Below are 21,002 nucleotides of genomic sequence, written 5' to 3'. Positions count from 1 at the left end.
GCAGGTTCTTAACCATTTTGTGACTCAGTGTTCTCATCTGTACAACGGGCATAATGGCACCTACCCCATAGGTTCTTCATGAGGGTCAAATGAGTTTATTTATAAAAAAGCATTTGGAATAGTGACTGGATATAGAAGGCATCCCTATTCTGGACGTTCTGGCAGCCGTCCGCCCGCCTGGCCCAGATACCACATCCGTGCTCCACAGCAGCTCAAAGCATTGAGCAAAGCAAACTGCAGAAGCCAGTGTGTAGAGAACCCACCCATCAACTTAGGGGCCTCTACACACTTGGGGTGTTATCGCCCACGGGGTGGCTGCAACTTGCAGTTGCTGACGAGTCTGCGGTAGTCCCGGGAATCCTTTGGTGATGGACACAGTTGGGGGCTGGGGACTCTGCTTTGGGAGGGCAGGAGCCGTCTGGAAGGGAGCATGAGGTCATGCACTAGTCCTCGGGCAAACGGTCAGCCACTGAGAGGGCCCCAAGCTTGGGCCCCGGAGCACAACAGATGGAGCTCTGGCTTTGCAGATGAGGGGTGCCCCCGACCCGGTGCCCTGCGGCACTCTCCGAGGTCCCCTTCCCACCTCACCTCTGCTTTCCGCCTGGGTGCAGATGCTCAGTGGCGGCAGCTCACAGAGCATAACCCTCTAGAGCTGTGGTTGCTCCTCTGAGTTTGATTTTCCAGGGGGCCGTGGGTGGGCCGGGCGGCAGCGGACGATGCTTAGGCGTGCTGGGGACGGACCGCAGGTACTGTGTGTGCCCCGTCTTTGCTTTTGTGTGTCTTCCACTGAAATCTTGACGAGTTTCAAACAGGGTGATCTTGGGCCTCGGGTTTCTAGAGTGGAGACATGGAATTGTAATGCCCACCACTCCTGGTTCACTGTGGAATTTAGAGAGCGAGAATTCTTCAGTTACGTGAAGGAGGGGCTGGCCCTCGCTGAGAGATCGGTGAGCAGCGTTGCTGCCGCGGGTGAGTCAGGCGGTCCAGGTGCCATCGTGGTCAAAGCAGGTCCAAGTGTTGGTGTGGCCTCCCACCGGGGCTTTGAGTTTTTGTGGCTGTTCTTGTTGTTTTAAGATACAATTCACATAGCATAATATTAATCCCTTTAAAGTATACAGTCCAATGGTTTATAATATATTCACACGGTTGTCCGGCTTTACTGCTGTCTAATTCTGGAATATTTTCATCTCCCCAGAAGGAACCCTGGGCCCAACTGGAGTTACTTTCCGTCCCCTCACTCCCACCCCAGCCTTTGGCAACCACCGACCTGCTTTCTTTCTGTGAATTAGCTTATCGTGAACATCTCCTAAGAATAGAACCATACAATACGTGGCCTTTTGTGACTTGCTTTTTTCACTGACATCATGTTTTCAAGGTTCATCCATGTTGTAACATGTATCTGAATTGCATTCCTTTTTGTGGCCAATAATATTCCACTGTCTGGATAGACCAGTTTTGCTCCTCTGCTCATCAGGGGATGGGCACGTGGGCTGTTTGGAATCACGCTGCTCTGAACGTTTGTGTGCAGGTTTGCACGGATCGTACGCTTACGTTTGTGAGGACCTGCCAAACTGTTCTCCTCGGGGCTCTGTTTCAGAAGGACCATCTTACTCAGACAGGACTTCAGTGTTAGCTGAAGGAGAGGGTTCTCGGCAGGGCCAGGAGGGGGCAGGGGGGCTGGCAACCTGCCCTCAGAGCCACGGTGCTCACAAGGCCTCCGGCCGCAGCCTCCCCATCGAACGCAGATGCCCACTGCCTTGGGCTTGTCTCCCCTGTGCTGACCGTGTTCTCTGCATTCTCCCCACTTTATTTTCTTTAATTTATCTTATTGAAGTATAGTTGATTTACACTGCTGTTACTTTCTGCTGTACAGCAAAGTGATTCATTATATATATATATTCTTTTCCATTATGGTTTATCCCAGGATATTGAATATAGCTCCCTGTGCTATACAGTGGGACCTTGTTGTTTATCCATTCTCTGTATAATAGTTTGCATCTGCTAATCCCAAACTCCCAGCCCTTCCCTCCCCCAACCCCCTTCCCCTTGGCAACCACCAGTCTGTTCTCTATGTCCATGAGTCCACTTCTGTTTTGTAGACAGGTTCATTTGGGTCATATTTTAGATTCCACATATAAGTGATATCGTATGGTATTTGTCTTTCTCTGACTTACTTCACTCAGTATGATAATCTCTAGGTCCATCCATGTTGCTGCAAATGGCATTATTTCATTCTTTTTATGGCTGAGTAGTATTCCATTATATATATGTGCCACATCTTCTTTATCTGTTCCTCTGTCGATGGACATTTAGCTTGCTTCCATGTCTTGGCTATTGTAAATAGTGCTTCTGTGAACATAGGGGTGCATGTATCTTTTCGAACTAGTTTTCTCCGAATATATTCCCAGGAGTAGGATTGCTGGATCATATGGCAACACTATTTTTAGTTTTTTGAGGAACCTCCATCCTGTTTTCCATGGTGGCTGTGCGACTTTACATTCCTGCCAACAGCATTAGGGGGCTCCCTTTTCTCCACACCCTCTCCAGCATTTGTTATTTGTAGACTTTTTGATGATGTATAAGTCTGATTAGTCCCATTTGTTTATTTTTGCTTTTATTTCTATTGCCTTGGAAGACTGAACTAAGAAAACATTGGTTTGGTTTATGTCAGAGAATATTTTGCCTATGAGTTTTTGCCTAGGAGTTTTATGATGTCCTGTCTTATGTTTAAGTCTTTAAACCATTTTTTATTTTTTGCAATATAAGTTTTATTTATTTATTTTTGGCTGCATTGGATCTTCATTGCTGTGTGCGGGCTTTCTCTAGTCGCAGTGAGCAGGGTCTACTCTTCATTGCAGTGCACAGGCTTCTCATTGCAGTGGCTTCTCTTGTTATGGAGCACGGGCTCTAGGCGCACAGGGTTCAGTAGTTGTGGTGCATGGGCTTAGTTGCTCTGCAGCATGTGGGATCTTCCTGGACCGGGGCTCGAATCCATGTCCCCTGCATTGGCACACGGATTCTTAACCACTGTGCCACCAAGGAAGTCCCCTTTAAGCCATTTTGAGTTTATTTTCGTGTATGGTGTGAGGGTGTCTTCTAACTTCATTGATTTACATGTGGCTGTCCAACTTTCCCAGCACCACTTGCTGAAGAGACTGACTTTTCTCCACTGTACATTAGTGCCTCCTTTGTTAAAGATTAATTGTCCATAGGTGTGTGGGTTTATTTCTGGGCTGTCTGTTCTGTTCCATTGATCCATATATCTGTTTTTGTGCTAATACCACACTGTTTTGATTAATGTAACTTTGTAGTATTGTCTGAAGTCCTGGAGGGTTATGCCTCCTGCTTTGTTCTTTTTCCTCAGGACTGCATTGGCGATTCTGGGTCTTCTGTGGCTCCATATAAATTTTAGGATTATTCTAGTTCTGTGAAAAAGGTCATGGGTAATTTGATAGGGATCACCTTAAATCTGTAGATTGCTTTGGGTGGTATGGCCATTTTAACAATATTAATTCTTCCAATCCAAGAGCATGGGATATATTTCCGTTTCTTTGAATCATCTTCAATTTCCTTTATTAATGTTTTATAGTTCTCAGTATGTAAGTCTTTCACCACCTTGGTCAGGTTTACTCCTAAGTATTTTTTTTTTAATTTTTTTGATGTGATTTCAAAAGGGATTTTTTTTTTTTTTTTTTACTTTTGCATTCTCCCTGCTTTAAACCATGCTGCCCTCACCTGTGTCCTGCACCTGTGGGAGTGGTTTGGGCACACAGCTAGCCTTCCTGTGAGGCTGAGATACCTCAAACTGTCTTTATGCACTTGTCCTAGTCCTGGAAACGTTCTGAGCCAAAGAACAGTGTCATTTTAGAGTCCTGGAGAAGAAAATCACAGGTTTTCTTCTCAAATGCGTCCACTTGGTTACAAACAAGCGAGTGGACACGAGGAAGGGTCGTGCCAGCTGGGTAGTCATGGGCACATCCCTTAGCCTCTCTGAGGCTTCGTTTCTTTGTCTGTAAAATGGGTTTAAAATTGCCTACCTGGGAAGGGGATGAAGTGAGGCACTGTAGACATGGCTCCCAGTACGATGCTGAGGATTCTCAGAAATACCCTCCCCACTGCAGGTGTGAGGCGCTTATACGGACCACGGGGTTTTTCAGTACCACTCACCCCCCCTCCCTTTTCCCTCCCTCCCCATCTCTTTCCTTTCACCTTTTCTCCTCTCCCTGCGCCTGTGCCTTGCTTTTACCCTGCCCTCAGCTCCTGCCCCAGGCGGCCTTGTGGTCCTCACGGTGTGGACCCAGACCCAGGAACCTGCCAGCTCTCAGATCGCCCGGGGCTCTCAGGAAGGACCAGGCCGAATCCTCTTAGAGCGGATCAGATCATGCCCTGGGTCGTTTGCAGCACAGACTCCCAGGTCAGGGTGGTGGCAGACACAGCAGGCAGTGTCCAGCCTGGCAACCCTGGGTTCCCGGGCAGTGTGGGTTGCATGACCTAGTTTTATCTGTCAGCCTCCCTGGGTCCCAGGTTCCTTCCCCAGGAGACCCTTGCCAGAGCCAGAGCTCTGAGTACTCCTCGAATCTGGGTCATCTGAGAGGCTGTTCTGTGGGACGACCACCCAGCATGGAGGCCAAGACCATGCCCATGAGGTCCAGGGCCAGACAAAGTGTGGGGATGAGGGCTGCGGGCAGATAAAGGTTGAATGAATGGACAGCTTTCCAGGCTGAGGGCTCATGATGCATAGATTATTACTTTCTAAAACTGTAAGTAATAAAAGACTGTATGACTAATACAGAAAGTTTAGGAAGCAGAAAAACATGAAGGGACAACACCCCAAATCCCATACCCTTGGAGATGAATTTCTTCGAAAGTGCCAGTTAAGGGAATTCCCTGGTGGTCCTGTGATTAGGACTCTGTGCTCTCACTGCTGAGGGCCCAGGTTCGATCCCTGGTGGGGGAACTAAGATCCCACAAGCTGGGGCCAAAAAAAAAAAAAAAAGTTGCCAGTTAATTCAGAAAACTGAAAAGCAAAAAAATGAACCGAAAGGCCCAGCTAGGAATCCCTGGCTCCATTCTGGGACGTGTCTCCCTGGAAAAAGGGGTTTCCCTGGAGCGCCTTTCAGGCCATCCCCTCTGGAACTGCGGGGAACCTGCCCGGAAAAATTCTTCCAGGAACGAGTCCAGATAGGAAGTTCCCTCCGAACAAACAGGCTCTAGGCCCTCTGGGTGAGCTGAGCTCTCCTTAGGAACCAGCTGGCGGCTGCAGCGCAGACAGACAAGTCCGCCGGCAGCCACCCCCTCGCCTCGGGAGATGTGCTGGTCGGATCTCCTCCCCCCCGACCCCCATCCCTTCCCAGGCAGCATCGGGTAGCGCAGCCCTGGCCACGAATGACCCTGGTCTGTCTGCTCTCTTGTCTGCAGCGGTCAGGAATGACAGAAACAAGAAAAAGAAGGAGCCTTCGAAGCAGGAATGCACGGAGAGCTACGAAATGACGGCCGAGCTGGACGATCTCACGGAGAAGATCCGGAAAGCCCACCAGGAAACCTTCCCCTCGCTCTGCCAGCTGGGCAAGTACACCACGGTGAGAGGCCCCGCCCACCCCGCCGCGCACGCGCACTCGCACTCACGCGCGCACGCAGGCGCACGTGCGCACGCTCCCCGCCCCGACCCTGGCAGGCCCAGGCCGAGGAAGGAGACGCCGCGGCCGGTCGTCCGGGCCGGGGTCGCAGCAGCCGCTGAGTAGGGTGGCTGTTTCCTCCCGCTCGGTCAGGACGCACAGGTTGGGCACGTGCGAGGCTCCGGGCCAGGGTGAGTGAGCCGTGGCTGCTGCTCGCGGGGACCCACAGCCGCGTGAAGGGGCCGAGGAGGGCCGGGGAGGCGGCCGGGGGTCCCGGCGGCGGACGCCGGTGCAGAGCCTAGCGGGGACGGAGGGCCGGGCTGAGCCTTTCACGGTCCCCGCTCCAGCTGGAAGAGCCCGCCCGGGAGACTGGGCCTACCCCGCCCAGGGTCTGGCTCCACAGAAGGTCTGGGGGTGGGGACCGGGAAAGCGAAGGGGGACCGAGCTGGGAGGTCCCTCTCTGCTCCCTGTGCTCCCCTGGGAATGGCCTCGCTGAGGGAGAAGTGAAGAGAAGGGGGTGGGGGACAGGTGAGGTCACAAGGCAGGAGGCCTTTTCGGCTGGTCTGGATGTGCTGGTGGAGATGTCTTTAGGTACTTGAATTTTTTAGTGGCTTTTGCATGTGTTTTGTGCGCTGACGTGTATTCCCAGCATGTGGCGTTCAATAATATTTGTCGACTGAATGAGTGAGTGCAACTAGAATGTTGTTCTGGCCTCTTCAGTGGCTCACGTTGCCCGCCCGAGATGCTGGTAGACGCGCTTTTTAAAAATCCAGGCATTGCAGTGTTTGCTGGTTTGATTGAGACGTGCTAGAAAAAGAATAGTAGGGAAGGTCATGGGGATAAAAAGGTGAAATGATGATGCGGGCGGGGCCTAAGAACAGCAAGTGGGGCACCGAGGCTGCACGGTGGGTGGCACCAGCTTCTAAAGAGCTGGCGCTGGACTTAGCCGCAAGTCCCCTGGCTGAGCTGTCCGAGAAGAAGAACCTAGAGCTTGCTCCCCAGTCCTCCGCCAGCTTACAAAGCACCTGGCAGCCATTAAAATGCAGGTTCTGGTTCAGCACGTGTGGGCGGGCGTTGCTCACAGGCTCCCAGGTGCTGCTGGTCTGCAGACCACACTCTGAGTAGCAAAGGCCAAGAGCGTACTTCGAGTAGCGGGGCCCAGGACGATTTTCTGGGCTCCCAGGCCCTGGTGTCAGGAACAAGGAGAGACGCTGGCCAGTCTGTGAAGCTGCTGACCTGGCCTGCTGTTGACTCAGCGGACGAGTCCCCTTTGCGCACAGGGGCGCCCAGAGCAGACACAGGACGGGGCGGCATCGGGAGCCTTGAGGTCGGCCTGCGAGGGAAGGCAGGCCCGGAGACCTGGGTGGCCGGTGACGCCGTGAGTCAGGAGCAGGGGTGCTAGGAATGAATGTGGTTTAAATCCTGCTCTGCCGCCAACCAGCCGTGCGACCGTGTGCGCGTTACTTCACTTCCCTCGGCCTCGTTTTTGAATTTCAGTCTGAAGTGGTGGAGAGAAGTCGACGGTTAGTGATCAGGAGTCTTTATTGTTGTTACGGTCATCATTATTACAGCCGGTACTCACTGAGCGTTTCCTCCGTACCAGGGGCCGCGCTACGTACTCTCGCTGTGTGAATTCTTTTACTCCTTACGGAGGCAACGCGAGGCGGGTGCAGCGCCCCGTATGACAGAGGAATAAGTCACTTTCCCCATGCCCCGTAGCCAGCGGGTGTCCTTGGATGTGGGCAGTCTGACTCCGGGGCAGCTCTTCTAACCCCACACGGTACACCGTGTCTCAGGAGGGTGGAGACGGGGGACACCAGGCATCTAGCTAGGAGGACGGGTCTGTTACCCAGGGATAAATCAACTTTCCCTCCAGAAGACAGAGTAAAAGAGAACAGTCCCAGCAGGGAGGGCTTCTTGGAGGTGGAAACTTGTAAGCCAGGTCCCGCGGTGAGAGACAACCCGTGGGGTCATTTGCTGCCCTCCGGGGGCCCCGGCTCTCTTCCCCGGGTTGGGGTGTCAGGGTGGCCTCGTCCGTGTCCCAGACTCTGCCTCACCTGGTCACCAGGTGAAGTGGCCGCCACTCTGGTCTGGAGGAGGGCAGGGCAAACAGAAGTACACACGCCCTGGTGCAGCCTGGGACCAAAGCGCCCCCTCGGGACCGTCGTCCCTCTGCGGGTCAGCACAGCCAGGGACTCTGGTCGGCCTCTCTGGGCCCTTCCCCACCTTCCCTCCCCCAGGCCTCCTGGCGGAATCCGAGAGCCTCTCCTTCTGGATTCTCTTTGTGCCCGAGGTCTGATTTCACCTGCTTCCAGGCCAGTGGGGCCGCTGCTGGCATCCCGCATCCCGCATCCCTGTGGCTCATCCTGCAGCCCCACGACGCTTCCTCGAGGCTTTTTGCGCCTGTGGGGCAGCGTGCTTCACACGGTGGGGCAGAGGGGGGCGGGGTCGACACTCCTGGGAGCAGCCCCGGCCCGACGGCTCCCAAAGCTCTCCAACAAGGTGGAGCCCGGTGCCCACGGCCCTTCCCCAGTCCTCTCCCAGTGCTTCCCAGGACCTCTGCCCACATAAGCTGCTCGCGTTGGAATCCTAGTCTCAGGGTCTGCTCCCAGCCCCAGGGAGGGGCTTCCCCGAGAGCCACCAGCGCCCCTTCCCTGCCCCCTCGGTCCCCAGTGAGGGCCCTTAGTCCTAAGCGCTTTGCAGGGCTTTCTGCGCCTCTTTGGATCCAGCAGGGAAAGTGGCCGTTCCCGTCCCGTCTCCAGGGGATGATCCCTAACCACGGGGCGGCCTGACGCCCTGCAGGCGCTGCTGCTTCCTCCAGCCCTTCTCTCTGCGCACAGATCTAGCTCTGTTTTTATTGTAAGCAGCTCGCAGTCCTTTCGGGAAGTAGGCGCAGGTGTGAACGAAGAGCAGCAGCCAGGACACATCCTTTGCAGGCACTTGGCCACGGGGCGAGCGCTTTCCATAAGGAGCTTGTCGACGGGCAGCTGCTTCCACTGCGAGGGGACTTCGGTGCCTTTGCCCGGCTGGCATCCCTGTCAGGTGGCTTTGGAATAAATGGGCAGGGAGGAATTAGAAAGGCAGCTAGCTGCCCGCCTACAGATCGTTGAAAGAGTAGCTCCTTTTTCTTCCTCATTAGGGTCGATTTGGGACCCTGGTCAGGACCCAGGAACGAGAGGGGAGGGCAGGAAGCTGGCACCCACCCCCCACGCCTGGGCCTGGACAGGGTGCTCACCTGCAGGCTCAGTGCCGGGCTCTTTGGCGAGGCTTCTGACCAGTGACCTTCCTGAAAAGCAAGGGGGCCAGGGGGGACTCTGAGGACCAGGGTGGGGCTGTGGACGCTGCACTCTCCAAAGAGTACACAGCCCAGCTCTGGGGGGGTTTGCTCTGCTTCCTCGGCAACCGTGACCCTGGCATCCGGGCTTTGGGGCTTCCTAGGCCCAGGTTCACATCTTGCCGGTGCTGCTTGGGAGCTCCGTGACCTTGGCGTCGTCGCTGGAGCCCAGCTCGTCATCTGTGTAACAGGAGTCGGCGCTGTGACTCCCTGGTGGGGCTGCCGGGGAGGGTAGATGAGGGAAGCATACCGGCGTGCCCTGTACTGTTTCTGGTCCAGAGACATGCAGAACGGACAGGTCTCCTCCTCCTGACTCTGTATGAATGCTTTGTCATTTTTTGGAGCCACAAGCCCAGTCCTGGCAGCGTTAAGTGTGGCTAGGACAGCAAGGCAGTCTCCCAGGGGCACGGCCCAGCCTGGGCTGTCTGCTCCCACTTCCCGCCATGTGCGGCTGTGCACCCCCTCACAGGCCCTGCGGGACACGGGCTGCCCTCCGAGGGCTCGGGAGGTGGGGCTGTGGAGATGTGAGGAGCCCTTGATCCACCCAAAGGATCACGAAGCCACCCCGAATCTAGCATGTGGAACGCTGGACACCCTCATCTTGCAGCTGGTGCCCCCAGGCCACACCCTGCCCTCCACCAAGGCCCCTGCATTCTGAGACCCCCTGGCTGTCCAGAGGGTCCCCTCCAGCTCCTGTCCTGGCCCAGGTGTCTTGGTGGGGGAGGGGTCCAGGAGCACCCCTGAAATATTAGCTTCAGGGAAGTCCTGCACCGTCTCCCTCGCTTCTAGCCAGACGTCCAGGAAACACTTGGGGGCCCTCAGAGCCCTGCCCCTGCCCCATCCCTGTCTCTCCCCCTCGGTGGCAGGGCGGTTGCCACATGGTTAGAAGCGTGTGTGTTGGGGCCTCTGTGTGTCGTCTTCCTGCGGATGGACATGCCCAGCTGGCAGTTGGCGTGTGTCTGTGGACCGTGGACGCCGGCCCGCACATCACGTCCTCGTCCTGGCGACGCCGAGCACCTTTCAGCCTCTGGGGTTTCTCACCAGGGGACAGGCTTCCGGAGACAAAGTTCAGGCCGTGCGGTGCCCCAAGAGGGTGGGCCCAGGGCTGCAGCACGAGCTGCCTCTGCGCTGGCCGGTGGGCACTGACGCAGCTGCCAGGTGCGGGTGTCCTGAGGACTAGAGGGAGTTCATCATACAGCGCTTAGAGCAGGGCCTGGCTCCCGGTGAGCCCCGGAGGAGGGCTTGTTCCAGGAGGAGCATGCCCAGTGGACGCCGGGAGCATTCTGCAGGTGGAGCTTGAAAGGACATCAGCCTCTCAGGACAGTCGGCAGGCAGAGACTCTGGACCCGGGCCCCCGGTGTTCCACCCCCGGGAACCTTAGCTCCTCGTCCCTTTTAAGGCTTTCTGCGTTTCCTCCTTGGCTGAGAAGGACAAGCAGCCCTGGCTGAAGCACTGTAGTGCCTGCAGCTGCCACAGACGGGCTTAAAGACACCGCGATTCCAGTCCATTTACGGGCCTCGTTCTGAAGGTAGCCGGTCAGAGAAGCAGCAGAGAAGCGCACGGCAGCAGGAAGGCGTCCGTTTGCTTGACCAAAGTGGCCCTTTAACTGGATCTCGTGGTGGGGTTAGGCTTCGCCGGTGCTCGGGGGGCCAGGGGGCAGCGGCTGCCTCTGCCCCTCTGCTGTGTTCCGCTCCCCTGAGCTGCCGGCGAGGCCTCTCCCAGCCCGAGCCTTTCCCTTTCTCTCCTCCCCTGGTTTCGGGATCAGCCCCCACCCAGGGCTCCCCTAACCGCCTCCACTCCCCCCAGACGGGCCGAGCTCTGCACTGTCTGCGCTGGAGGATAGCGTATAAGCCATTAAGCTCATGCCGTGTGAGTCCAGCAACCAGGATGATAAGACGCCAGGTTATTCTGTGTTTTCTCAACCGCCTCTTCCCTTCGGTTTGCATGGTGGTGAGTTAGATTCACATGCCGTTAAGACGGCTGTGCAGTATTTTTAATAGAAGGATGGCGGGCCCGGTGCGTGATGAAGTCTCCTCGTACGAGGCTGATGGAGGCTCCGTTCACGTGCTGGGCTGGGCAGAGGATGGGCGCTGCGGTGACATGACTTCCTGCTGTCCGCTCACCTCTGTGCCCCTCCTCTCCCACGTCATCTTCCCACAAACCAGGCATTACAGACGCAGTGGCCACACGCTTGGGCTCAAGCTCCTCCGGCTGCGCTGTGTCCCCAGGTCCTTAGGGACAGATGGGGTGAAGTGGCGGGCAGGACGCTGGCCCTTTCCGCAGGAGCGCCAGGGGGCAGCCAGCCTCCACCTGTTTTAGGGCCTCTGTGCCACCCCGTATGCAAACTTCCCTTTCAGCTTCCCCGCCAACCTTAAAAACACAGGTCAGGGCTTCCCTGGTGGCGCAGTGGTTGAGAGTCCACCTGCCGATGCAGGGGACACGGGTTCGTGCCCCAGTCCGGGAAGATCCCACGTGCCGCGGAGCGGCTGGGCCCGTGAGCCATGGCCACTGGGCCTGCGCGTCCTGAGCCTGTGCTCCGCAACGGGAGAGGCCACGACAGTGAGAGGCCCGCGTACCGCAAAAATAAAAAAACAAGAAAAACACAGCTCATTTTATAGACTACGTGGACGTGTCCCCGGGTGTCAGGGGCCCAAGCGCCAGCCTCGACCTTGCCAGTTGCTGCACGTCTGGCGCCCCCCGGGGCCGCCAGAGGCCCCGGCCCAGGGCAGCCTCGTCCTCGCATGGTGGTTGCCCTGAGACATCCTACACGAGCGTGGACTCATGGAAGCCTCATTCACTCACTCATTCACTCAACAAACGTTTTGAGCCCCTGCTGTGTACCGGGCGCTGTTCTGGACACTGAGGACGCGGCAGTGACAGTGAGGCAGGAAGTAAACGAGAGTGTGCGTCGGGGGCTGCGGGCTGGGACCACAGAGCAGGTGTGGGGTCCACAGAGTCGTCGGGCGGGGGCTCAGGTTTGCCCAGCCGGGAAGGAATGAGCAGTGCGTCTGCAGAGCAGGCCGGGGAGAGGGGCGCGCCCGCTGGTCCGGGGACAGCAGGGCCCTGTGGAGCTGGGGGAGACGCGAGAGAGCGGGCCGGCCTTGCAGGCCGCGGAGAGGACTTTGCTTTTCCATCTGAGTGAGGTGAGAGATCACTGCAGATGTTGAGCAGCACGGTGACTTGCTCTGACTTGCGTTTTTGAAGGATCCCTTTATTCCTCTGGTAAAAGAACAGACCGTGCGGAGGTCAGGGTAGAGTGAGGGCCACCCATGAGGAGCTGTCACAGTAATCCAGGCGGGAGGCGTTGGTGGCCGTGGGGGTGGGCCCCCTTCTCTACATCGTGACCGTTCTTTGGGTGGAGAACGTGAAGCTCTCACACCTAAACCATCTCAAGCTGTAACTGAAACGTTAATTAGAATTCTTCCTGTTGCAGGTGATAGAAACCAAACTCAAACCGACTTAGACTAAAAAATAAAATCCTGGTGTGGGTCAGGCATGGTTGGATCCAGCATCTCAGGAAGGGCCTCTCTCTCTTCCCACGGCTCGTCTCGGCTCTCCTGAGGTGGCAGAGCCACGAGTCCATCTGGGTTACTAGCTGGAGTGGTCGCTGGACAGAGGTTCCCGCATCTGGTAGTTGATTACCCAGCAGCACAGGGATAAGATTTTGAACATTTTTTAAAAATGACGCTAAGCTAAAAGGTCACCTCTCCCCCACCTTCCGGAGGCTCCCTGTGAAGAGTGAACTGTCAGCGCGTTCGAGGGAAACGTGTTCGGTCCCCTGCCTTCCACCTGGCTTCCCACAACTACCCCTGACGGTGTTTTCTCTCCTTCGTAGAATTCCAGTGCCGACCATCGAGTCCGACTGGATCTGGGCCTCTGGGACAAATTCAGCGAACTGGCTACCAAGTGCATTATTAAGATCGTGGAGTTTGCGAAACGTCTGCCAGGCTTCACCGGCTTGACCATCGCAGACCAAATCACCCTGTTGAAGGCGGCCTGTTTGGACATCCTGGTATGTGGCCTGAGCCCGCCGTCGGGGTGGGCAGGGAGGAGGGGTTGAGGCACCCTGGATCCCTAGCCTCTCCTGCTGCTGCCCAATGGCCAGAGGTGTCCCCGGAGCTGGACAGAAGCTTCGTATTCTCTCCCCAGTGTGGGCGCCCCTCTGTGTGGCCTGGGAAAGGGCCCCAAAACCCTTCAGTGCCACACTGTGGCTCCAGGGCCCTGGAGGGGTGAGGCCCATCCCAGCCCGGCCTCTGCAGGCCTCGGCCCCAGTGCTGGTGTCGTCAGGCAGGGAAGCACTAGAGGTGGCAGGGGCGTGTCCCGCCTGGGGAAGTGTGTGCTGGGCCTCTGGAGGAGGTGGGGGGCAGCCCCCAGGGACGCGTCACAACGTAGGGAAGGTAAGGTGAGCTTTTGAGGTGCTTTAAAAGCGTAGGTTTTTCTTTTTATTACGTCTTTCATAGCTTTGGGTATAAACAGTTGTGCAAAGCAAATACAGTAACTGTAACTAGACACACGCACACACGCCTCCCACAGTCCCTCTCGGGAGGAGAGGGGGCTCAGGATGGGGCAGTTGTGCAGGAAGCTCGAATGTTTGTGTCTTTTCACTGGGAGCCGGATCTTAGGAGGAGTGGTAACGGTTACTCTGTAACCTACAGGGGCCGGGGGTCACGAGGGTATCTATGATACTTTTCTTCTCATGAAATCAGAGGGTCTTGGATGGACCTAGGAACATTCAGAAAAAATGAAACATCAGAGCAGCATTAATCTGTCACATACGGGGACTGCCCTGGTGGTCCAGTGGTTAGGACTCTGCGCTTCCACTGCAGGGGGCACGGGTTCCATCCGTGCTCGGGGAGCTAAGATCCTGCAAGCCACACGGCCAAAAACCCAAAATCTGTCACATACCCACACGCTGTGGAGTTTGCAAACCTCAGCTCATCTGAGCCGCACGTGACAGAGTGGGCCGGGGGTGGAGACCCAGCCCGTTTTACAGGAGGAGCTGCATACCAGGTGAGTCACCTGAGTGCTGGGTTGCACGCCAGCGGCGTGAGAGGCATTGCAGCTCTGAGGCCCTAGAAGCACAAGCGGGGGCTGGGCCTGGGGACAGAGCCTGCCCGGCCCCCAGGGTGAGGGGCAGCTTGCCTGTGGGTCACGACGTAGGGAGGAGTTCTGGGGGCAGTGAACAACGGGGCACCGGTGTGTCCTCACGAGTGCCGAGCGTGAGGCGCTCAGCCCAGTTTCACCTGAGCCGCTGGACGCTGCCACGCGGCGGCACCGCAACCATGGGGTCCTGACCCTGTGCCGCATGGCCACTGCGGGGCCTGGGACCTCCCGACTCTGGCTTTGGCCTGTGCCTGCTTCTTGGTTCTCCTTTTGTCTGGTTGCCAGGTGGCGGCCGTTTGTGATTCCCTCCCCTGCCGCCCTTCGGGAAAGGACGGGTGAGAGGATGCTCTGAGGTCCTCGGGGTGGGGAGGGCCTTCTTGCCACAGCGGCAGGTGCTCAGGGATCAGGGCCCCACCCGGGCCCCAGCAGCCGTCTCCCCGCATCTCACACTGACTCGGAACCCGGCAGCTCTCCTCCCTTTGCCCTCGGGGGACTTGGGAAGGACAGGAGCCACTTCCCGTGACCCCTCTTGGCCTCAGTGTACCCGTGTGTAAGATAGGAATGCGAGTTAACCAGGGGAGGCCCTTCTGCGGGCTCACGCGGCCCTGGTGGAGCGTGGATCAGGTGGGGGGCTCGGCAGTGAAAGCAGGGGCGGGGTCGGCAGGGCACGCAGGGCGGAGTCCAGGCTCTGGGCTGGCAGTCGGGAGACCTTTCCACTGCTCCCACTGGCCTTTTGGGGTGCAGTGTGGGGTTGGCATGCAGAGGGGGGAAGCCCTAGTGGGGGCAGGGCAGGATCTCCAGTCAGATGAGACAGGCAGAAGGAATACTTATTTAGCTCCAGACAAGTTCATGTCCAAAAATTTCTAGCAAAAGCACAAGATCCTGAAAAACACACAACGTCAAAGAGCATCTCTTGAGTGAGGATATCAACTGGCTGACGGTAGAGGCGGCTTCTCAGCGAAGCCACTGGTGTGTGGCGGGAGTGGGCCCGCGAGGCGCAAGGATGGGCACACACGGGCTGCAGCTGTTCTCAGCCCCTAGGAAGGAGAGTCCCGGGGCACCAGGCCTGGCCGCGTGCTGCCCCCATGGCCACCAGCGCCTGTGCTGTGTCTCCTGCAGGACAGGCCGAGGAGGCCCGGGCGGGGGCGGGTCTGGTTGACAGTCCCGAGGAGTCCGCCCGCACTCCCCTCCACCATCCACCCGCACCTCACTCCTGGCCACGCAGCGGTGACTGCCCTGCCTGGTTTCTAGCACCATCTGTGGCTCTGGGGCCCCACTAGGGAGGGCTGTTCCCCAGGGACTCAGTGGAGACAGGACCCCGGCCTGAGAGGGGCCAGCTCTGCTCTCGGAGGCCCAGCTGCCTGTGCCGTTGCAGGATCCAGGGTCCCTGTGAGAAAAGCCACAGCCTGCTGGCCTCAGGGTACTGAGCGGTCCCTGCGAGATGGGCGTGCTGGGACCGGACTCCCGGGCTCACACCCTGGCTCTGCCCCTCCGAGCAGCCCCGCTGAAGTGGGTGTGACGGTAGCTCCTCCCCAGTAAGGGACAACGGATGGGGTTAGCGCACGGGAAGCACTTGGCTCAATACCTGGCACTTAGGAAGAGCTCCCTTACCATAGCCGTCATCCTCCTTACCACCACCATCATCGCCGCTAAGCCCAGAGCGTCTCTGTGCACGTTCACGGACACGCGTGTCTGCACGTGTAGGTGTGTACACAGTCGCCCACACGCTGCTATCTGGAGCTGTGCTGGAGTGCAGCCGGTCTGAGTGCTGTGGTGTTCAAGGAGGTACGTGGTTTCAGACTTCGTGTTTAATAATACGAAATATCTCCTTGATGATTCTTTATGTTCTTAAAACAGTAGGTTGGATCTGTTAGGTTAACTAAAATATATTATTAAATGTTTTTTGATTTTTTATTTTATATTGGAGTACAGTTGACTTACCACGTGTTAGTCTCAGGTGTACAGCAAAGTGAGTCAGTTATACATATACATCTATCCATTCTTTCTCAGATTCTGTTCCCATACAGGTCATTACAGAGTATTGAGTAGAGTTCCCTGTGCTCTACAGTAGGTCCTTGTTGATTATCTGTTTTATATATAGTAGTGTGTATATGTCAATCCCAAACTCCTACTAATTTATCCTTTCCCCCACCTTTCCCCTTTGGTAACCATAAGTTTGTTTTCGAAGTCTGTGAGACTTGTTTCTGTTTTGTAAATAGGTTCATTTGTATCATTTTTTTTAGATTCCGTATATAAGTGATATCATATGATATTTGTCTTTTTCTGTGTGACTTGCTTCACTTAGTAAGTATAGTCTATAATCTCTAGGTGCATCATGTTGCTGCAGATGGCATTATTTCATTCCTTTTTCTGCTGAGTAATACTCTGTTGTATATATGTGCCACATCTTCTTTATCCACTCCTCTGTCGATGGACATTTAGGTTGTTTCCATGTGTTGGCTATTGTAAGTGGTGCTGCTGTGAACACGGGGGCATATGCATCTTTTTGAACGATAGTTTTCTGAGGACACATACCTGGGAGTGGGGTTGCTGGCTCATATGGCAGCTCTATTTGTAGTTTTATAAGGAACCTCCATACTGTTCTCCACAGTGGCTGTATCAGTTTACATTCCCACCAACAATGCAAGAGGGTTCCCTTTTCTCCACAACCCCTCCAGCATTTATTGTTTGTAAACTTTTTCATGATGGCCATTCTGACCAGTGTGAGATGATACCTCATTGTAATCTGATGTGCATTTCTCTAATTAGCGATGTTGAGCATCCTTTCATGTGCTTTTTGGCCATCTGTATGTCTTTTTGAAGAAATATCTATTTAGGTTTTCTCATTTTTTTATTCTGTTGTTTTTTTGATATTGAGCTGCATGCGCTGTTTGTATATTTTGCAGATTAACCCCTTGTCGGTCACTTTGATTGCAAATATTTTCTCCCATTCTGTGGGAGAAAATGAGTTTTTTTTGTTTTGTTTATGGTTTCCTTTGCTGTGCAAAAGCTTTTAAATTTAGTTAGGTCCCATTTGTTTATTTTTGTTGTTATTTTCATTACACTAGGAAGTGGATCCAAAAAGATATTGCTGTCCAAGCATTTCTTCCAAGCATGTTCTTCCTATGTTTTCCTCTAAGAGTTTTATAGTATCTGGTCTTACATTTAAGTCTTTAATCCATTTTGAGTTTATTTTTGTGTATGGGGTTAGGGAGTGTTCTAATTTCATTCTTTGACATTTAGCTGTTCAGTTTTCCCAGCACCACTTATTGAAGAGACTGTCTTTTCTCCATCATATAGTCTTGCCTCCTTTGTCATAGATTAATTGACCATAGGAGCATGGGTTGATTTCTGTGCTTTCTATCCTGTTCCATTGATCTGTATTGCTGTTTTTGGTGCCAGTACCATATTGTCTTGATTACTGTAGCTTTGTAGTACAGTCTGAGGACAGGGAGTCTGATTCTTCCAGCTCCATTTTTCTTTCTCAGGATTGCTTTGGCCATTCGGGGTCTTATGTGTTTCCATACAAATTTTAAGATTTTTTTGTTGTTGTTCTAATTCTGTGAAACATACCATTGGTAATTTAATAGCAGTTGGGTTGAATCTGTAGATTGCCTTGGGTAGTATATTCATTTTGACAATATTGATTCTTCCAATCCAAGAACATGGTGTATCTTTCCACCTGTTTGTGTCAGCTTCAGTTTTGTTCATCTGTGTCTTATAGTTTTCAGGGTACAGGTCTTTTGCCTCCTTAGGTAGGTTTATTCCTAGGTATTTTATTCTTTTTTATTGCAACGATAAGTGGGATTGTTTCCTTAATTTCTGTTTCTGATATTCCATTCTTAAGAAATGCAAGAGATTTCTGTGTATTAATTTTGTATCCTGCAACTTTACCAGATTCATTGATAGGCTCTAGGAGTTTTCTGGTAACCTCTTTAGGATTTTTTATGTATAGTATCATGTCATCAGCAAACAGTGACAGTTTAACTTTCTTTTCCAATGTGGATTCCTTTTATTTCTTTTTCTTCTCTGATAGCCATGGCTAGGACTTCCAAAACTATGTTGAATAAAAGCGGCAAGAGTGGACAGCCTTGTCTTGTTTCTGACCTTAGAGGAAATGCTGTCAACTTTTCACCACTGAGAGTGATGTTTGCTGTGGTTTTGTCATATATGACCTTTATTATGTTGAGGTAGGCTCCCTCTCTAACCACTTTCTGGAGAGTTTTTATCATAAATGGGTGTTGACTTTTTTTTTTTTTTGAAATTTGATGTGTCTATTTATTTATTTATTTATTTAGCATCTTTATTGGGGTATAATTGCTTTACAATGGTGTGTTAGTTTCTGCTTTATAACAAAGTGAATCAGTTATACATATGTTCCCATATCTCTTACCTCTTGCGTCTCCCTCCCTCCCACCCTCCCTATCCCACCCCTCCAGGCGGTCACAAAGCACCGAGCTGATCTCCCTGTGCCATGCGGCTGCTTCCCACTAGCTATCTACCTTACGTTTGGTATATGTCCATGCCTCTCTCTCGCTTTGTCACAGCTCACCCGTCCCCCTCCCCATATCCTCAAGTCCGTTCTCTAGTAGGTCTGTGTCTTTATTCCTGTCTTACCCCTAGGTTCTTCATGACATTTTTTCCCCTGAAATTCCATATATATGTGTTAGCATATGGTATTTCTCTTTCTCTTTCTGACTTACTTCACTCTGTATGACAGACTCTAGGTCTATCCACCTCATTACAAATAGCTCAGTTTCGTTTCTTTTTATGGCTGAGTAATACTCCATTGTATATATGTGCCACATCTTCTTTATCCATTCATCTGATGATGGGCACTTAGGTTGTTTCCATCTCTGGGCTGTTGTAAATAGAGCTGCAATGAACATTTTAGTACATGACTCTTTTTGAATTATGGTTTTCTCAGGGTATATGCCCAGTAGTGGGATTGCTAGGTCATATGGTAGTTCTATTTGTAGTTTTTTAAGGAACCTCCATACTGTTCTCCATAGTGGCTGTACCAATTCACATTCCCACCAGCAGTGCAAGAGTGTTACCTTTTCTCCACACCCTCTCCAGCATTTATTGTTCCTAGTTTTGATGATGGCCATTCTGACTGGTGTGAGATGATATCTCATTGTAGTTTTGATTTGCATTTCTCTAATGATTAATGATGTTGAGCATTCTTTCATGTGTTTGTTGGCAGTCTGTATATCTTCTTTGGAGAAATGTCTATTTAGGTCTTCTGCCCATTTTTGGATTGGGTTGTTTGTTTTTTTGTTATTGAGCTATATGAGCTGCTTGTAAATTTTGGAAATTAATCCTTTGTGAGTTGCTTCATTTGCAAATATTTTCTCCCATTCTGAGGGTTGTCTTTTGGTCTTGTTTATGGTTTCCTTTGCTGTGCAAAAGCTTTTTTTTTTTTTTTTTTTTTTTTTTTTGCGGTACGCAGGCCTCTCACTGCTGTGGCCTCTCCGGCTGTGGAGCGCAGGCTCAGGGGCCATGGCTCACGGACCCAGCCGCTCCGCGGCACGCGGGATCCTCCCGGACAGGGGCACGAACCCGCGTCCCCTGCATAGGCAGGAGGACTCTCAACCACTGCGCCACCAGGGAAGCCCTGTGCAAAAGCTTTTAAGTTTCATTAAGTCCCATTTGTTTATTTTTGTTTTTATTTCCATTTCTCTAGGAGGTGGGTCAAAAAGGATCTTGCTGTGATTTATGTCAGAGTGTTCTGCCTATGTTTTCCTCTAAGAGTTTGATAGTTTCTGGCCTTACATTTAGGTCTTTAATCCATTTTGAGCTTATTTTTGTGTATGGTGTTAGGGAGTGATCTAATCTCATACCTGTCCAGTTTTCCCAGCACCACTTATTGAAGAGGCTGTCCTTTCTCCACTGTACATTCCTGCCTCCTTTATCAAAGATAAGGTAACCATATGTGTGTGGGTTTATCTCTGGGCTTTCTATCCTGTTCCATTGATCTATCTTTCTGTTTTTGTGCCAGTACCATGCTGTCTTGATTACTGTAGCTTTGTAGTATAGTCTGAAGTCAGGAAGCCTGATTCCTGCAGCTCCATTTTTCGTTCTCAAGATTGCTTTGGCTATTCGGGGTCTTTTGTGTTTCCATACAGATGGTGAAATTTTTTGTTCCAGTTCTGTGAAAAATGCCAGTGGTAGTTTGATAGGGATTGCATTGAATCTGTAGATTGCTTTGGGTAGTAAAGTAATTTTCACAATGTTGATTCTTCCAATCCAAGAACATGGTATATCTCTCCATCTATTTGTATCATCTTTAATTTCTTTCATCAGTGTCTTATAATTTTCTGCATACAGGTCTTTTGTCTCCTTTGGTAGGTTTATTCCTAGATATTTTATTTTTTTGTTGCAGTGGTAAATGGGAGTGTTTTCTTGATTTCACGTTCAGATTTTTCATCATTGGTGTATAGGAATGCCAGAGATTTCTGTGCATTAATTTTGTATCCTGCAAATTTACCAGATTCATTGATTAGCTCTAGTAGTTTTCTGGTAGCATCTTTAGGATTCTCTATGTATAGTATCATGTCATCTGCAAACAGTGACAGCTTTACTTCTTCTTTTCCGATTTGGATTCCTTTTATTTTCTTTTCTTCTCTGATTGCTGTGGCTAAAACTTCCAAAACTATGTTGAATAAGAGTGGTGAGAGTGGGCAACCTAGTCTTATTCCTGATCTTAGTGGAAATGGTTTCAGTTTTTCACCATTGAGGATGATGTTGGCTGCGGGTTTGTCATATATGGCCTTTATTATGTTGAGGAAATTTCCCTCTATGCCTACTTTCTGCAGGGTTTTTATCATAAATGGGTGTTGAATTTTTCAAAAGCTTTCTCTGCATCTGTTGAGATGATCATATGGTTTTTCTCCTTCAGTTTGTTAATATGGTTTATCACATTGATTGATTTGCGTATATTGAAGAAT

General features: G+C 52.5%; 1 protein-coding gene across 3 annotated transcripts in view; it reads left to right on the top strand.

The window, feature by feature from the left end:
• The window catches only part of RARB (retinoic acid receptor beta), a 193,106-nt gene that overhangs the window by 154,077 nt on the left and 18,027 nt on the right, over positions 1-21,002 (top strand). For all 3 annotated transcript variants that reach the window (XM_082655388.1, XM_082655386.1, XM_082655387.1), the window contains exons 4-5: positions 5,419-5,579; positions 12,785-12,961. In XM_082655388.1, coding sequence (XP_082511514.1) covers positions 5,419-5,579; positions 12,785-12,961 — 338 coding nt within the window. The remainder of the gene's footprint in view (positions 1-5,418; positions 5,580-12,784; positions 12,962-21,002) is intronic.

The sequence above is a fragment of the Grampus griseus genome (assembly GCF_964374135.1).
Source record: "Grampus griseus genome assembly, chromosome: 5".
NCBI lineage: Eukaryota > Metazoa > Chordata > Mammalia > Artiodactyla > Delphinidae > Grampus > Grampus griseus.
The sequence above is the reverse complement of the archived record's forward strand: the minus strand, read 5'-3'. Positions and strand labels throughout refer to the sequence as shown.